This window comes from Balaenoptera borealis (assembly GCF_965194805.1).
Source record: "Balaenoptera borealis genome assembly, chromosome: 6".
Classification (NCBI taxonomy): domain Eukaryota; kingdom Metazoa; phylum Chordata; class Mammalia; order Artiodactyla; family Balaenopteridae; genus Balaenoptera; species Balaenoptera borealis.
This window is the reverse complement of record NC_138863.1, coordinates 4,214,867-4,229,599: the sequence shown is the minus strand read 5'-3', so window position 1 is coordinate 4,229,599 and position 14,733 is coordinate 4,214,867. Positions and strand designations below refer to the sequence as shown.

At 51.0% G+C, this 14,733-nt stretch overlaps 1 protein-coding gene across 3 annotated transcripts; it reads left to right on the top strand.

The window, feature by feature from the left end:
- The first annotated feature begins 1,178 nt into the window (after positions 1–1,178).
- Positions 1,179–13,497, top strand: ACKR3 (atypical chemokine receptor 3). Of its 3 annotated transcripts, none has more exons than XM_082396439.1 (3): positions 1,206–1,322; positions 2,442–2,484; positions 11,356–13,497. In XM_082396439.1, the coding sequence occupies exon 3, from the start codon at positions 11,382–11,384 to the stop codon at positions 12,468–12,470; it is 1,089 nt and encodes a 362-aa protein (XP_082252565.1). In that variant the 5' UTR covers positions 1,206–1,322; positions 2,442–2,484; positions 11,356–11,381; the 3' UTR covers positions 12,471–13,497. The 3 variants fall into 3 exon arrangements, with proteins under 3 accessions (XP_082252564.1, XP_082252565.1, XP_082252566.1); XM_082396440.1 differs by having other exon boundaries at positions 2,442–2,537; XM_082396438.1 differs by lacking the exon at positions 2,442–2,484 and having other exon boundaries at positions 1,179–1,322.
- The last annotated feature ends 1,236 nt before the right edge of the window (positions 13,498–14,733 follow it).

The window sequence follows — 14,733 nt, the reverse complement described above, 5'->3', positions numbered from 1 at the left end:
TGCATACCCAGGCCTTCTGGCTGCGTGAGAGTTTGACCTCCCAATTCTCCAGACTGAGCATTTGGCTGTCTGCTGGTATTTTTAGTAGAAGTATAAAAAGAACCTCAAAAAGTTTCAGCTGGGGTGAGAGTGGGAGCACCGGGTGCCAGCGCACAGGGAGTTGAGCCACAGAACTAACGCCACGAGGAGCAGAAAGCAAAACAAAAGCCACAACCCAGCACATTACCGGGGGGAAAAGCGCAGCACAGTTTTAAAAGTGAAAGTTGAAGTCATTGTCTTATGCTTGATTTATCTAAATAGGGCAGGAGAGGTGATTATTATATGGAACACATTTTTAGGTCCAATTCCCCCATGGACAGAACTCCAGCTACCCACTTCTAGATAAGAATGTAGATTTCAATAATAAAAATAACGAGATATTTGCTAAATTCACCTCCGAAAAGGACATTATCAAAAGACATGCATGACGCCCCTATTGCGTGCCTGGCACTGGGTGCGCTTCAGAACATCATTTTCATTCGATTTTCAAGGTTTTTGGACCTAAAGTCCTTTACAAATAAAAGCATTTAAATAAAATCTACTAAAATCTATGACAAAGCTCTTTCCCTCACTTTGGGTGTATATGCTGTGGTACGGATTCATTGCTCCCATACCAAAATTGTTACTTCTGTTTTGGAGGAATTAACAAAGACAACCCAGGCTTAATAAATCAACACCGAAGTTCAGAAGTTCAGAGCAATTTGTCTTGGGAACAAAGTCTTCCCTAGAGCTAAGAGGCATTCAAAGGAATTCTTGGTGTTAATGGGATTATTAAAGATATACCTGCGACCAGATAAATATTTGATGATTTTGCAAAGCACTAGGGTTTCTTTGCCTTTTTTTTTTTTTTTTTTTTTTTTTTTCTGCTGACACATCTCCCCCCGGGGTCTGGACCTTGTAGCTTCATTAAACTTTGCAAATGAAGGCAGGCTGGGGTTTCCCAAGAGTGTGCTTGTGTGGGAGAGCTTGGCCGGAAATGACAGATCGGGGTTTACAAGAGGGGTGTGTGTGCGCGGGTGCAAGTGTGTGCGTGCATGCAAGCGTGTGTGTGTGTGCGTGTGCGCGCGCGCACACGCACGGGGAGGGGGGTAGCTGGGGGAGGGAGGGAGGAGATGCGGGTTACAAAGCTGCCATCTAGAGGCCGCCTCCCTGCAGTGTATATAACGCAAGTCTGCAGCCCGAGAGCTCACACTTCCTGCAAAGCGCTCAGCCCTAAGGCAGTGAGCGCAGGAGCTGGGAAGGCGAGCCCTGAGCCCTAAGCCGGAGCGGAGCCCAGCCGGGAGGTAAGGAAACTGTGCTGGGTCAGCAGCCCTGCTTAGAAAGGAAGGGAGGATGGCGGGCAGGGGCTCTGCTCTTAAGCTGATGGTCTTTTTCAGAGCTCTTCTTTTTTATAAGCTGTGATGGGTGTTGGAGAGTCTGCGGGTCTGGTTTCTGAAAGCACAGGCTGCGTGTCGCAGGACTGCATCGCAGAGTGCGGTTGTTAACTTGGGGCTTCACCTTGGCTGCAGAAAGTAAAAAAGGGCAGTTTTCTGAAGTGGAAGACACTCTGTGTGTGTGTGTGTGTGTGTGTGTGTTTGTTGGATTGAGGAATCGGGGGTTTATTTGCAAGCAGAGAACTTCACAAGAAGGCAGACTGTCCATTCAGCTTGCTCAAAGTTGGCACTGGGGTCAGCTTGGCACCACTGCCTACCTGTTTTGCTTCTGGTATATCCACTGGGAAATAGAATTGGCAGTGAATGTGTAATTCCAGAAAGATGTACCATTTATGAAGAGGCATCCTTGAGCGAAGAAGAAAACTGGGCTGAGAATCTCTTTGGGTCCAGAGTGGGTTTGAATTCACTGCTTTGGAGGATTACCAGAGCTTGTAAGTCCGGAAGCTATGAGGGTGAATGTTAAATACAGCTCGGTGGTCTTGTCTCTTGACTGCATCCCTCCTGATCTAATTTGAGTATCTATTGTTCGCTCAGAAGGTGTTAAACCCGACTTCAGTTGGAAAAAAAAGGCACACACACAAGTCTAGGATTTTGCAATTTAATTACACTCTTGAAGTAAAACGAATTTTGTTCGATTTTGTTAGCCCGCATAAAGGTTTGAGGGGTGACGGAAAGTAAAAACTTTGCAGTGAGGTCAGGGTTGGGTGGTTAGCCAAGACTTGTAAGTTCCAGGGAGAATGAGAAGTTGTAAAAGTCAGACTGGCTGTCTCCTTTTTTCTTTCTTTCTTTCTTTCTTCCTTCCTTCCTTCCTTTCTTTCTTTCTTTCTTTCTTCCTTTCTTCCTTCCTTCGTTCCTTCCTTCCTTTCTCTCTCTTCCTTCCTTCCATCTGTCCTTCCTTCCTTCTTTTTTCTTTCCTTCCTTCTTTTCTCTCAATTCATTTGCTCACACCAGGATAATTACGTTTTCCAGATGTAGAAGAGGCCTCCCTGAAATGGTTTACAGCCCTTTGAAGGTATTTGATGCCCTGACATCCCCTGAAACTTCATTCTGCAAAATCTCAATGTGGTAACTTTTTCTTTTCTTTTTAAATGTGCAGATGCTGCCTTTGTGTCCCTTTATTTATTCCAGGAAAATGCAGAGATCAAATAGGCTTGTCTGGAAAGGAAAGTGGAGGCTGCTGGTGTCTGTGCTTAACTTCCCATAGATTTTAAATGGATAAACTGCTTGCCCTTCTTTCATCAGCCCTTGAGCTTCCCCAGATGCAGAGCCTTTTTCTGAAGCAGAGTTGCACATGGGAGCTCTAGCTTGGAAACAATTTGCTCTTTTTTCCCCAGTCTCTGCCATAAACACTCCAGTGTGCACACAACTGCGGAGCCTGATGCCACAACCTCCTGGAAACCGGGGTGGGGGAGGAGGGCTGCACGGGATTAGAGTAGAAAAGCAAAAGAAAATTGAGAAATGCCTGTATTTTGCCGCCCCTCTGATGTTTTTAAAGGGGTGTGCGTTGCAATCGTAGTTTTAAAAAAGTTCCAGAAGGTACAGCCGAGGCAGCATGACGATGCTTAACTGAGTCAGGGCTTCGGAGGTGAGGTTATCCCATGTTAACAGCAAGTCTCGAGAGACTGGAGAAGGTATTATGGTTTCTAATCAGGTCCAGAACAGGCAAAGTATAGGCTTTCTGGATGAAAAAAAAAAAAAACCCAAACAAAAAAAACTACTTAATCAGGAACAGTGGCTTTTTGTGTGATCACTCCAGGCAGAGAGGTTCCCGTTTTCCAGGAGACACGAGGGAAGTTGGTCACTCAAACCTGAGACTGAAAGGGAGTCATTCTGTGAGCCCCAAGAGTAACTCAGCACTTGAGATGGTTCTCAGTGATTTCGCAGAACACGAATGGAATTTGGGGCTAGAAAGTATTTGTACTTTTCATACAGGCAACCAAGGAACTTGGTTTTACTCAGGAGCAAAAACAGTATTAGAAGGGCTTCCAATCGAATTGCATGTGTGTAAGTGGAAATTTGTGTGTCATGTCAAGTGTTTTTAAAGTCCAGGAAATTGTAGCTCTGGGACACATATGTTTTATTAAAGTAAAAGCAAGCAAGCAGAAAGGAAAAAAGGGGGAGTCCTCTGATTTTGAATACTTAATGGTTTTCTGCAGGGAAACTTTGATACTTTGGTTACATAAGAATCTACTAGCTTAGAATTGGAAAAAAACAAACGTTGTTGCTTGGCTCTTAAAGTGATGAGAGAATTACATATTTTTATAGTGAAAATTTTGCTGAGCCCCAAGTAGGTTTGGAAGCTGACCCCTTTTTTTTTTTGTTCCGAGCATTTAAAGGTGGAGGGGCTGAGACCACCTCAGGTGGCCTTGGACCGCTCTTGGTCAAGGGACAGATAAAGGTGCAGGGGGCCGCAGGGGGACCGCATGGTGAGGGCTCTGCCAGCCAGGTAGCTACCGTCTTCCAATTCTCTCATTGTAACAGAAACCTTTGTTGGGTCTTCCCTTAATTTTGTCTAAGATTGCGTCCTGTTCTCCTGGGAACCCCATTGTGTGTAGCCGGAGGTGAGTGGCTGTCCTGGGCTGCCTCATCCTGATCCTAAGCTGGGTGGGAATCAGGGCTCTGGTTACACCCATCAACCCAGACGGCAGCCTTTGTGCCGTGGGAATCTCTGGATCTGCCCTTCTGGGTCCAGCACCGCTTCCCTGTGGGCTGCGAAGCACAATAGAACAGATCAGGTTTCTGGATGTGGGGTTCGTTTTATCTCCCCAAATACTTACAGTGGACAAGGTTGCCCTGTGTGTCAATGTGTAGTGTGTCTGAGGACTCTGGAAATAGGTGGCCCATATGTGAATTAGGGTTTGGATTTTTCTTTCTCTCTCTCTCTCTATTATTTTTTTAAGTTCTCAAGTGATTCAGAGCAATTCTTTACTCGTGTAAAATAAGCAGTCAGGACAGCATCGTTCTGTCTGCGCGACACGGGGTGGGGGACAGACCTCCCCCATTCTGCTCTCAGCCCCAGCAGGTGGCCTCCCAAGCTTGGGCTGAAGCTTTCCTGGACATTCCCGTAGATTGAATGCAGGATTGCTAAGAAGTGAAACAAACCCCAGTGATGTGCGGTTTCCTAATGACCTCTAGAGAGGATGCGGGCCCTCTTTATGCAAATTGCACTCGGCTGAGTAGTAGAAGGGGCAGGGCTTTCACAGGAGACCAGGGCCTGAGTGCCACTGGAGAGTCCCTGGGGAGTGGGGAGAGTGAAGAGAGCTGGTATCAGCCACACCCCTGAGATGGCTGGTCCTGCTGCCCGTCTGACCTCAGTTTCCAGGTGCCCAACAGCGAGATTAGCCGAGCCGGGTGATCTTGTTGGGACAGCACTGAGTTGCTCCGTGAAATTCCACCCTGGGAGTACACACGTCCCAATTGCAGAAGACCAGTAAAGAAGGCCACCTGCAGGCAGAGGTTCTGGAGGGCCCAGAGGGCCCCTTGGCGTCCGAGCTGGTGCCCCGGGCGGCCTGGCACTGCATCCTGGCACTTGCCTCCAGTCCGACCTGCACGCAGCCTCCAGTGCAAGCCTTCTCCGTGGTTTGTGTCACCTCTTTCCCCCTTTTCTGCCCCGAAGCCAGTCCCTTGCTCAAGGCCTTGATGGCTCCTGCGTGCACAGGCCCCACCTGACTGTTGCAGCCAGATTCGGTGACCCTCCTCATGGCATATCACTGAGCATCCCACCACCCCCTTTCTACTTGGGGGTCCCCATCAGCCACTGGGGTGGAAATCCATCACCATTGTGCTCAAGGGCTGTCCAGCACCACCCGCCTGCCTTCCTGACCCTCTCCGTTACTTGGCGAGTTCCTGGGGGCAGGCGGGTGTGATGATTCCGGTTTGTTACGCCCCAGAGCAGTGCCCCTCACAGAAGGGGCTCCACAAACATCTGGGGGCATAGAAACCAGTGATGTTTATCTTAGCTCTGTGAGGATTTCAGAAAAGTCTCTTCTGGGCCTCCATTTCCATTGATAACCTCAGATTTCTGGTCTTGGGGGAGCTTGATTCGCTGTCGATTCATTGACTCTGAATTCATTGAACACCTACTTTGTCCAGGTGCCATTGCTGGCTGCTCTGTACACAGAGAGTAGGATGTCATGGGGTGGGAGCTTGAGGAGGCGGGGAGACACGCCAATAGCCCAGTGACACAGAATGGAGATGCGCCGCTGGGCTGGGAGAAGGCGGGAGAAACAGAGGGGTATTTGGGATGGAATTGATTTGGGACGGGAGGGTCTCAGGGGTTGGTCGGGAAGGGTCTTCCAGGATTGTGATCGGAAATTGCAAACATACTGAAGGCAGTTTTAGGGAACACCGGCCAGATACCTGAACACGTGGCAGTCTGTGTCCTGGAGGGAGTGACTTTTGGCCAGTGAACGGACATATTCCTTGCAGGCCAAACTGCCACCCCATGGGGACCCTGAACTTGGAGATTCTCATTCTGGCTTTGCCCCCAGCTGGCCTGGTGAGCTCAGGGCAACCATTTGGAGGCAGCTGAATGTGTCAGGCCGCTTGAAGCAGCACAGTGGTTGCCAAGGATACTTGATTGATGAATAATAAGCCTGAGAAATGAGTGGTGCATCTCCCTTCCACCATTTGGGGATGCGAGTGGCAGATGAGTTCCTCTACAGACCCCAGGCTGGTGGGGGAGGGGGGATGGACGGACGCTGGTCCTCCATCCTCAGGCTGTAGGAAGATCCACTTCCTGTCCTGGCAGAAGTGCAATGCTCTCCGGGAGCACGTGTTGGGCATGGAATCTATGGGAAGTGATCCCTGGAGGGGGGTTCGGTGAGATAAAGCAGTACGTGTTGGGGAAAAGGGAATGAAAAGTGATGATTACTGCTTTGTTCTCAGTGGGATCTCCCCGGTCTAGAAAAAAATGGACCACGAACCTTTATTGTTCTGTGGAACATTCCTCCCTCTATTCACATTTAGAGAATTCTTGATGGCAAGTTTCAAATCATACAGAAGTGTATAGAGTAGAAACTACAGTTCCCCCTTTGTCCCCTCATCCCACACTCCCAGCCCAAAGTTATACTTACTACAGATCTTCTTCCCATTCCTTTACACACATGTATTTATCTATAAAAATACACATAATTTTGGTTTGTTTTTTTTAACGTACATGAGATTACGGTATGTGTGTAAGTGTAACTTTCCACATTCGTAAAAGTAGGTTTCTTATTTCTTTGTACAGCTGTATTATATTCCAGACAGTGGTTTGCTGTCCTCCATGGGTGGACATTTATGTTGTCCCTAGTTTTTTGCTGGTTTATAAATAGTGCTTCAGTAAACATTCTTGCATGTACATTTGGGGACCTGGGAATATATATTTTGAGAGGAGAACGTGTGAACTTGTAAAATTAAAGAACGGTAAGAATCTTTTATTCCAAGCCCCGTTTTTTCCCTTCCGTCAGGAATCTTTATGCAGATGTTATGACCTGTGTCAGAAGTGGCCTCTCCTTCTCCTGTCCACCCCGGTGGGGGGCCTGGCCCACAGGGAGGCAGGCGGTGGGCAGGTGAGACTAACACCCAGAAGTCCCTCCTCAGCTCTGGCCCAAGCTGACGGGAACGGAACTGCTGGTTTATTCCAGCAGAGGGGGTCTGGTCCCAGTGGATGAGGGCATCTGCTCCAGGCCCCGGGGTCTGTGTCAGGCCCGCCGGTCCTTCCCGGTTGGCACAGGCAGTGGGGCCTCCCTAGTGGATGGGGTGATCCCCACTCCCGCTTTTCCTGGAGATGAGACTCTGGTGCAGGATCTCAGGGGGTTTGAGTGGCCCCAGGGGGTCGGTGGGAAGCATCCCTCACCCCCTCCTCCCTCAGGTTTGGCCAGGCCTTGGGGAACCAGGGGCCTGGGTCGATATTTCGTAGCTGCTGTGTCACGTCTTTGTTCGGGTCAGGAGCTCCGAGAGCATCACTTGTTAAAACCTAAGCCAGTGACTTAGGAAGATTCTTGTCTTCAGTGGGGCAGTGAGGGGCGCACACCGTTAGCCCCAGACCTCCGGGACACGCGCCCAGACGGCCACGGACCACATTTGACGTAACATGGCAGATTGTCTTTATATCATAATATTCTCTTTTCTGGAAAGGGCCCTTGTTTGTTTCCAAAACAGAATGCATGTAAAATAACAAATGACCGGAGCCACGCTATCGTCTGGCGTTCTTTCTTTCTTTTTTTTCCTCTTTAACTTCCCATTTAAATCTGGGAAGGACTGGATTACTGCACTGCTTGTTTAACCTCCTCTCTCGGTGCTTCCCTTCCTTCTCTGGACCACTGGAGCCTCTGCCCTGGGGTCAGGGTGGGGAGGTTCCCCAGCAGACGGTTGGTGGTCAAGGCGTGGGCCTCTGGCTTCATCTCCTGGGCTGATGGGTGATCGGTGATGGATGATGGGTGATTGATGATCGATCAGTGGGGCCAATGGGCTTTCAAGCTCCAGTGAGGAGCCCCCCCAGCCTCTACTCTCCCCTCAGCCCTTTCTGGAAGATTCCCTCATGCTGTCCAGGAGGGAGGGGAAAGGACGCCTGCAGGGAGTGATGTGCCCGGTTCACAAGTAACATTTTGGGCTCAGAGGACCAGTGATCACTAAATCCGGTTTTCATCACCCAGAGGGCAGAAACCAAAGGACCGATTCCGAGTCCCTGAGCCCTTTCCCACCTCGGCTCCGGCTCAGGGAACACCGAGGGTTGGCCCAGCCCCCGTGGTGTGAGTGCGGACGGTCTGTCGTGAGGGAGAAGTGGGGTCCTAGAGGGACACAGACGCCTGGCGTTTCCCGCGAGGTCCCCTGCGTGCATGCGTCCCTCTGTCCACACTGAGCAGTGCCCCGCCACCTGGACACTGCAGGGCACAAGGGTGTCCCGGCGAGCGGAATGACTCCTTGGGTCGCAGACGGAGGTGAGGACACGGCATCTAAGTCAGGCCAACAAAGGCTGGGGGTCCTTCCTTTTCCTCCAGCCCCTGTGAATGACCCAAACGCCAGGGTTTCTGGCTGTGTCCGCCGAGGCCTGCTAGGGCTGTGCCAGTGCGGGCAGATGAAGGAGCCCCAGCTAGGGGCCAGCCCGCCTTTGCCCACCTTTGTGGGGCTGTGGCTGGTTCTCCAGCTGAGCTTCTCTGCTCTGCAGGGACTCGGCTCAGATGAGGTCACGGGGTGAAAGCGCTTTATAAAACTAAGCCATGCTGCAGACGTGTTTCATTTTAAGGAAATGGGGGGAAAGTGTCACCACGCTAGAGCCAGGCGGGAGAGGAAAGAGCAAATCCTCCGTTGCCCTCTGCTGGGGTCAGGGGTGCAGCGGGCACGGTCAGCTCCAGGCAGGTGGGCAGCCCGGGCAGCGGGAGGGGCGGTAGGACCTCGCAGGCTTGGTCTGGGGGTGGTTGCCTGCCCTGAGGCCCATGCAGTGGGCCGCGGGCCTGGCTTCTCAGAGGCGCCCTCTGTGTGTCCATGTCCCCTTGGGGTCCTGGAGCTGCATCTTAGGACAGGGCATTCCAGAGTGTCTTAACGCGAGGAGTTTATTTGTCCTAACTTGACCTGGGTGACTCTGCGTGGGCGCGCTACGGGTCAGGTCTTGCGACAAGTTGGTGGTCCCGGGGCCCGAGGGTCCTCCTGGCGGGGTGACTCTGAGGACACCAGGCTTCCCGGTTGCAGGGCCCGCGGTTCCAGCCGCCTCCGGGGAGGTCCAGGCATCTCCATCAGCGGCAGGGGACACTGAGGTGCGGTCAGGTCACCTGGAGGGGAACCAGCGGCCACTTACAACCCACAGAGGAGAAGGGACAGGAGCCTGAGGGCTGTCTCCCTAGATGGGACTGAAGAGCAGGTCCTGTGCCGTGAGTTTGGAGGCAGCCCTGGGAGGCAGCAGACGGTCTCACTTCTTGGGATTCTGTTCATGAAGCCTGGCGGTGAGAGCATCAAACCGCGCTCTCTGCGTGGCTCCTGCGTCGCCCTCCAGGGCAGGACGTTGCCCATCAGCTGGGAGGAGTCAGCTTTGAACGCGGAGCAAAAGCTAAGTGAGCCTGTGCTTTCTAATAGGTAAAGAGACGGGGAGGGGCGGGGATGAAGTTTTGAGCTTCTGCTTGTGTTCGGTTCTGTCTTAGGCCCGTGAATTCTTAGGTAGCTCCGTGAGATGGGTGCTGGTGTCCTGAGAAAGCAGCGGCAAACGACAGGTTAGCTAGTCTCAAATTAAGCACTAATGAGTGAGGAACCCGAATCCCAATCCAGGAAGGTCTGATCGTCAGATGGGTGCTTTCCCAGCTGGGTCTCTGCAGACCCTTAGCCCGGTCACCTGGGCACTGAGCCAGGGACCATAGTCCTCATCCTCTGGGAGCTCTTCTATGTGGCCTGGAGTCCACTTTATTTTATTTTTTTAAAAAATTAATTAATTTATTTATTTTTGGCTCTGTTGGGTCTTCGTTGCTGTGCGTGGGCTTTCTCTAGTTGCGGCGAGCGGGGGCTACTCTTCATTGTGGTGTGCAGGCTTCTCATTGCAGTGGTTTCTCTTGTTGCGGAGCATGGGCTCTAGGCGCATGGGCTTCAGTAGTTGTGGCACGCGGGCTCAGTAGTTGTGGCTCGCGGGCTCTAGAGCGCAGGCTCAGTAGTTGTGGCGCACGGGCTTAGTTGCTCCGCGGCATGTGGGATCTTCCTGGACCAGGGCTCGAACCTGTGTCCCCTGCATTGGCAGGCGGATTCTTAACCACTGCCCCACCAGGGAAGTCCTGGAGTCCACTTTAAATGAACTTGGCAAATAAGCTTGACTCATGGTCAGTCATTACCTACAACAGGTGAAAAGGAAGAACAAACTCCTACCTCTGGGTGATAACTCCCATCAGGGCACCCTCAGGTTGAATAGTTTCATTTTACATCTTCCTTCCCGTAGTCATGCAGTGAGGCTGCCATCCCATGGCGGGTGGTGGAGGGATTTCAGGGCCCTTGGGTGGACTAGTCAGCAGAAGACAGCCCAGCCCTGGGCAGCTCTCAAAGCTGGCGTTTGTGGGGGAATCATTTCCAGGCATAGTGGTGCCTCGGGCCTGGGTTCTCCTTGGGTGTTAAAATGGTGACAGTTGAGAGAGTGTTGACCTCATGCCGGGTCAGCAGGGAAGACGAGAAAAGTCAGCCCCTCCAGAGATGCAGCAGGTGGTGGTTTTTGTGCTTTGGGTCTTGGCACCAGTTACTCTTGAAGCAGTTGGACAAATAGAAGACGGAAAACTAGGCAATGGCCCACACTTTGAGACAGCTGGTTGGTTGCCCTGAGTTGTGAACCACATGGCAAATTCAGAGGCTGCAGGTTTGGGGTGCAGTGAAGCTGCAGGGCGTGACACACGCTGCCCACATCTCCAGGGGCCTCCTGACTGCAAACCGCAGTGGACCTGAGACAGGCGAGCAGGACACTTGTAATACACCAGTGCCAGGAAGAGATCCACCCCGCCGCTCTTGGGGACGTAGGTGAGATGGCTCTGCCATCCCCAGCAGAGAATGAGCTGGCCCCTGGGCCTCAGCACTACTGGGCCTGGGGCTCAGTGCCTGATGTTCCTCTGGCCTCTGGAGTGTGTCGGTTTCACACCCTGGGCACAGCCAGGCTGGCGATGTCTTGAGAACACAGCCCTGCAAAGACAGAGAAAGCAAACATTGTTTCTCTCTTTGAGAGAGATGGATTTAGATTCACACGGATGTAGAATCTGGGTGTGTTTTCTTTTGCAGATTCTGTTATGTTTGGTTTCTTCTCTCCTTTCTTTGCAAAGATACTAGGGAGCTACGGGGAAACCGCCGAGCACGCGGGGGCACTGGGAAAGCGTTTTACAGATCCGGAGTGTTTGCTAACGGAGCCATTCTGGTCTTCCATCCTTTCGTTTGCTTTTGCACGTAGGCCGTTTGATCGCTGCCCGTGGCACCATGGATCTGCACGTCTTCGACTACTCGGAACCGGGGAACTTCTCCGACATCAGCTGGCCGTGCAACAGCAGTGACTGCATTGTCGTGGATACTGTGCAGTGCGCCGGCATGCCCAACAAGAACGTCCTGCTGTACACGCTCTCCTTCATTTACATCTTCATCTTCGTGATCGGCATGATCGCCAACTCCGTGGTGGTCTGGGTGAACATCCAGGCCAAGACCACGGGCTACGACACGCACTGCTACATCTTGAACCTGGCCATCGCCGACCTGTGGGTGGTGGTCACCATCCCGGTCTGGGTGGTCAGCCTCGTGCAGCATAACCAGTGGCCCATGGGCGAGCTCACGTGCAAGGTCACTCACCTCATCTTCTCCATCAACCTCTTCGGCAGCATCTTCTTCCTTACGTGCATGAGCGTGGACCGCTACCTCTCTGTCGCCTACTTCACCAACACCTCCAGCCGCAAGAAGAAGATGGTGCGCCGCGCCGTGTGTGTCCTGGCATGGCTCCTGGCCTTCTGCGTGTCCCTGCCCGACACCTACTACCTGAAGACGGTCACGTCCGCTTCGAACAATGAGACCTACTGCCGGTCCTTTTACCCCGAGCACAGCATCAAGGAGTGGCTGATCAGCATGGAGCTGGTCTCCGTGGTCCTGGGCTTCGCCATCCCTTTCTCCATCATTGCCGTCTTCTACTTCCTGCTCGCCCGAGCCATCTCCTCCTCCAGCGACCAGGAGAAGCACAGCAGCCGGAAGATCATCTTCTCCTACGTGGTGGTCTTCCTCGTGTGCTGGCTCCCCTACCACGTCGTGGTGCTGCTGGACGTCTTCTCCATCCTCCACTACATCCCCTTCACCTGCCAGCTGGAGAACTTCCTCTTCACGGCTCTGCACGTCACGCAGTGCCTGTCCCTGGTGCATTGCTGCGTCAACCCCGTGCTCTACAGCTTCATCAACCGCAACTACAGGTACGAGCTGATGAAAGCCTTCATCTTCAAGTACTCGGCCAAAACGGGTCTCACCAAGCTCATCGATGCCTCCCGAGTGTCGGAGACCGAGTACTCGGCTTTGGAGCAAAACACCAAGTGATGCGCTCTGCACGGCCTCTGGGACGTGTGTGCTTGCTCCCAGCAGGGCACCGGGCTGTGTCATTTTCCACAGTAAAGCAAAGTGGCTTCAGGCTTGATGCCGCAGTTGCGTGAAAAGGGGAACGTGTGTCTCTGTGGCTCCTTTCTCTCTCTCTCGTGCCAATGTGGCTGTCTGTCGCGTGGCCGTGCGTCCCGACGGAGTGGCACCCACCATGTGGGGCTGTGCCGAGGAGTCCCCACTGCTTGTCACACCAGCTGCGGGACAGGCTTGCCTGCACTTCTGTAAAATAGGACTTTCCTGTGCTCCCTGAAGGTTTTATATGGTGATTTGTATTTAAATCTTAAGACTTTATTTTTCTCACTCTTGATGTACCTTCTAAATGTATTTGAAAGTTTAAATATATTTTAAATATTGTATGGGAGGTATAATGCTGACATATATTCAGTGTTGTAGTTTTGAGATTAGTTTGACTTCCGTTTTGACTAAGGATGACATTAATTGTTAGCTGTTTTGAAAGTATATATATATATATACACATATAAAAAAATATATATATATATACACATATAAATATATATATATAAATATATGCCAGTCCTGGCTGAAATGTTTTATTTACGATAGTTTTATATCTGTGTGGTATTTTGGCCCGGTCTGGGATATGGAACGAAAACTGCTCTGTAATGCAGTTTGTGACATTAATATTATTGTAAAGTTACATTGAAAATAAAGAAAGCAACACTATTCCAGTCTGTAACACGGCGCACAAAACAAACCTTGTATTTCAGAGAGTTCTTTCCATTTGTAAGTTATTTTTTTTTAATAAAGATTTTTTTTTCCTAAAAAGGTGTTCGGGTCTAAGTTTTAAAAGCTTGTTTGGCATTAGGTGGCATGTTTGACAATAATACAGATATTTACAGCATAGATGATCAACCTAATAAATGTGTTTAAAGAAAAGAGTACTACCATAAAGGCAAAGCCCAAGAGATTAACTTGGATGAAATGATATAAAAGGAGAAAAATTTGAGTGTGAGTGTTTTGTTCTGTTTTTAAAATTCATGCCCTGTGTTTGAGGGAAGGGAGATGGTCGGTAGGTGCCCCTGTCAACACAAAGTTGGTGCAGAAGTGTCCCCACCTGCTGTCGGCTGAAGGGTTTGGGTCCCAGAACTGATCCTCATATATGCCCCGTGTTCCCCCAGGCCACACGACATGGGCCTGGAACCTTCCCTGCCGAGGTTCTGTGGTTTAAGTTCTTTCTCTTTCTCTGGTCAAGGCAGACTCTTCACTTAACAGATAACCCATCCATGACCCTCTTCTTCAGGCCTTGCAGTGACTACATTCCTGGCCTGTGCATCACCAAGTAAACCCACTTCACTAGTAGTTTGAAAGAGCGCTCTCAGAATGGCCGCTCCTGCTGTGCCCTCACCAGCTCTACCTGGGCCACAAGAGCAGCGGGGGCTTCAGCAGCTGGGCCTGGGCAGGAGCTCAGAGAAGGACCTGGTGCCCCAACGCTGCCTTGACCAGCTCCACCTCTGATGGGAGCGATGGGCATAGAGAGTTACTTGCCAACATAAGGGTCGACCCGGACCAGGATCCAAATCTCACCTGTGAATTTGGGGGCTGCTATCCTGTAGCAAAGCACCTCGTGCATCTCAGCTCCCCCGCTGGCCCAAAGCAGATAGCCCCTTGCAGCCCCCAGGCCTTAGATCCAGCCTCCTGCAGGAAGGGTCCCCCTTCTCAGAGGGCTTTATGCCTGAGAGTTTTGAAACCTGGGTTATAAATTAAATATCTACTTGATACACACATATGTTCTCTGGTCCATATGCGCCTTGCCTTGTTCCAAATAGGATTCAGGTCAGATAATAATAATGTGGATAGTGGGATAACGGCATAACCGTAGGTGAGACAGCAAGATCAAGGAGAAATAGCAGAATGGCAAAGTGAAATCGCAGAAGATTATGACCCAAATACAGGTTCCTGAGAATAGAAAAGGATTGCAAGTTTGCTTTGTGCTTTCTAGTGGCCTAAATTCAGACAGAAACATACCATATAGTCAGTGCGAAGTGGGGCACTGATTGCACCCCAAGCTCAGCTCTGCAACAGGCATAACAGAAGTAATTCAACTGAACTTCTATTTTGAGGCCCCATCTTGGTCAGTTCAGAGATGCCCACCTCCCCCATCCCTGCCGGCATCTGCTGAGATGTCCTCTTGCCTGCCTGGTCCTCATGCAGGGCTCCTTCTGACAGCCCTGTTCAAGGGCCT

Coding starts and splice junctions, on each gene's coding strand:
- ACKR3 (XM_082396438.1), top strand. CDS start 11,382: ATGGATCTGCACGTCTTCGACTACTCGGAACCGGGGAACTTCTCCGAC.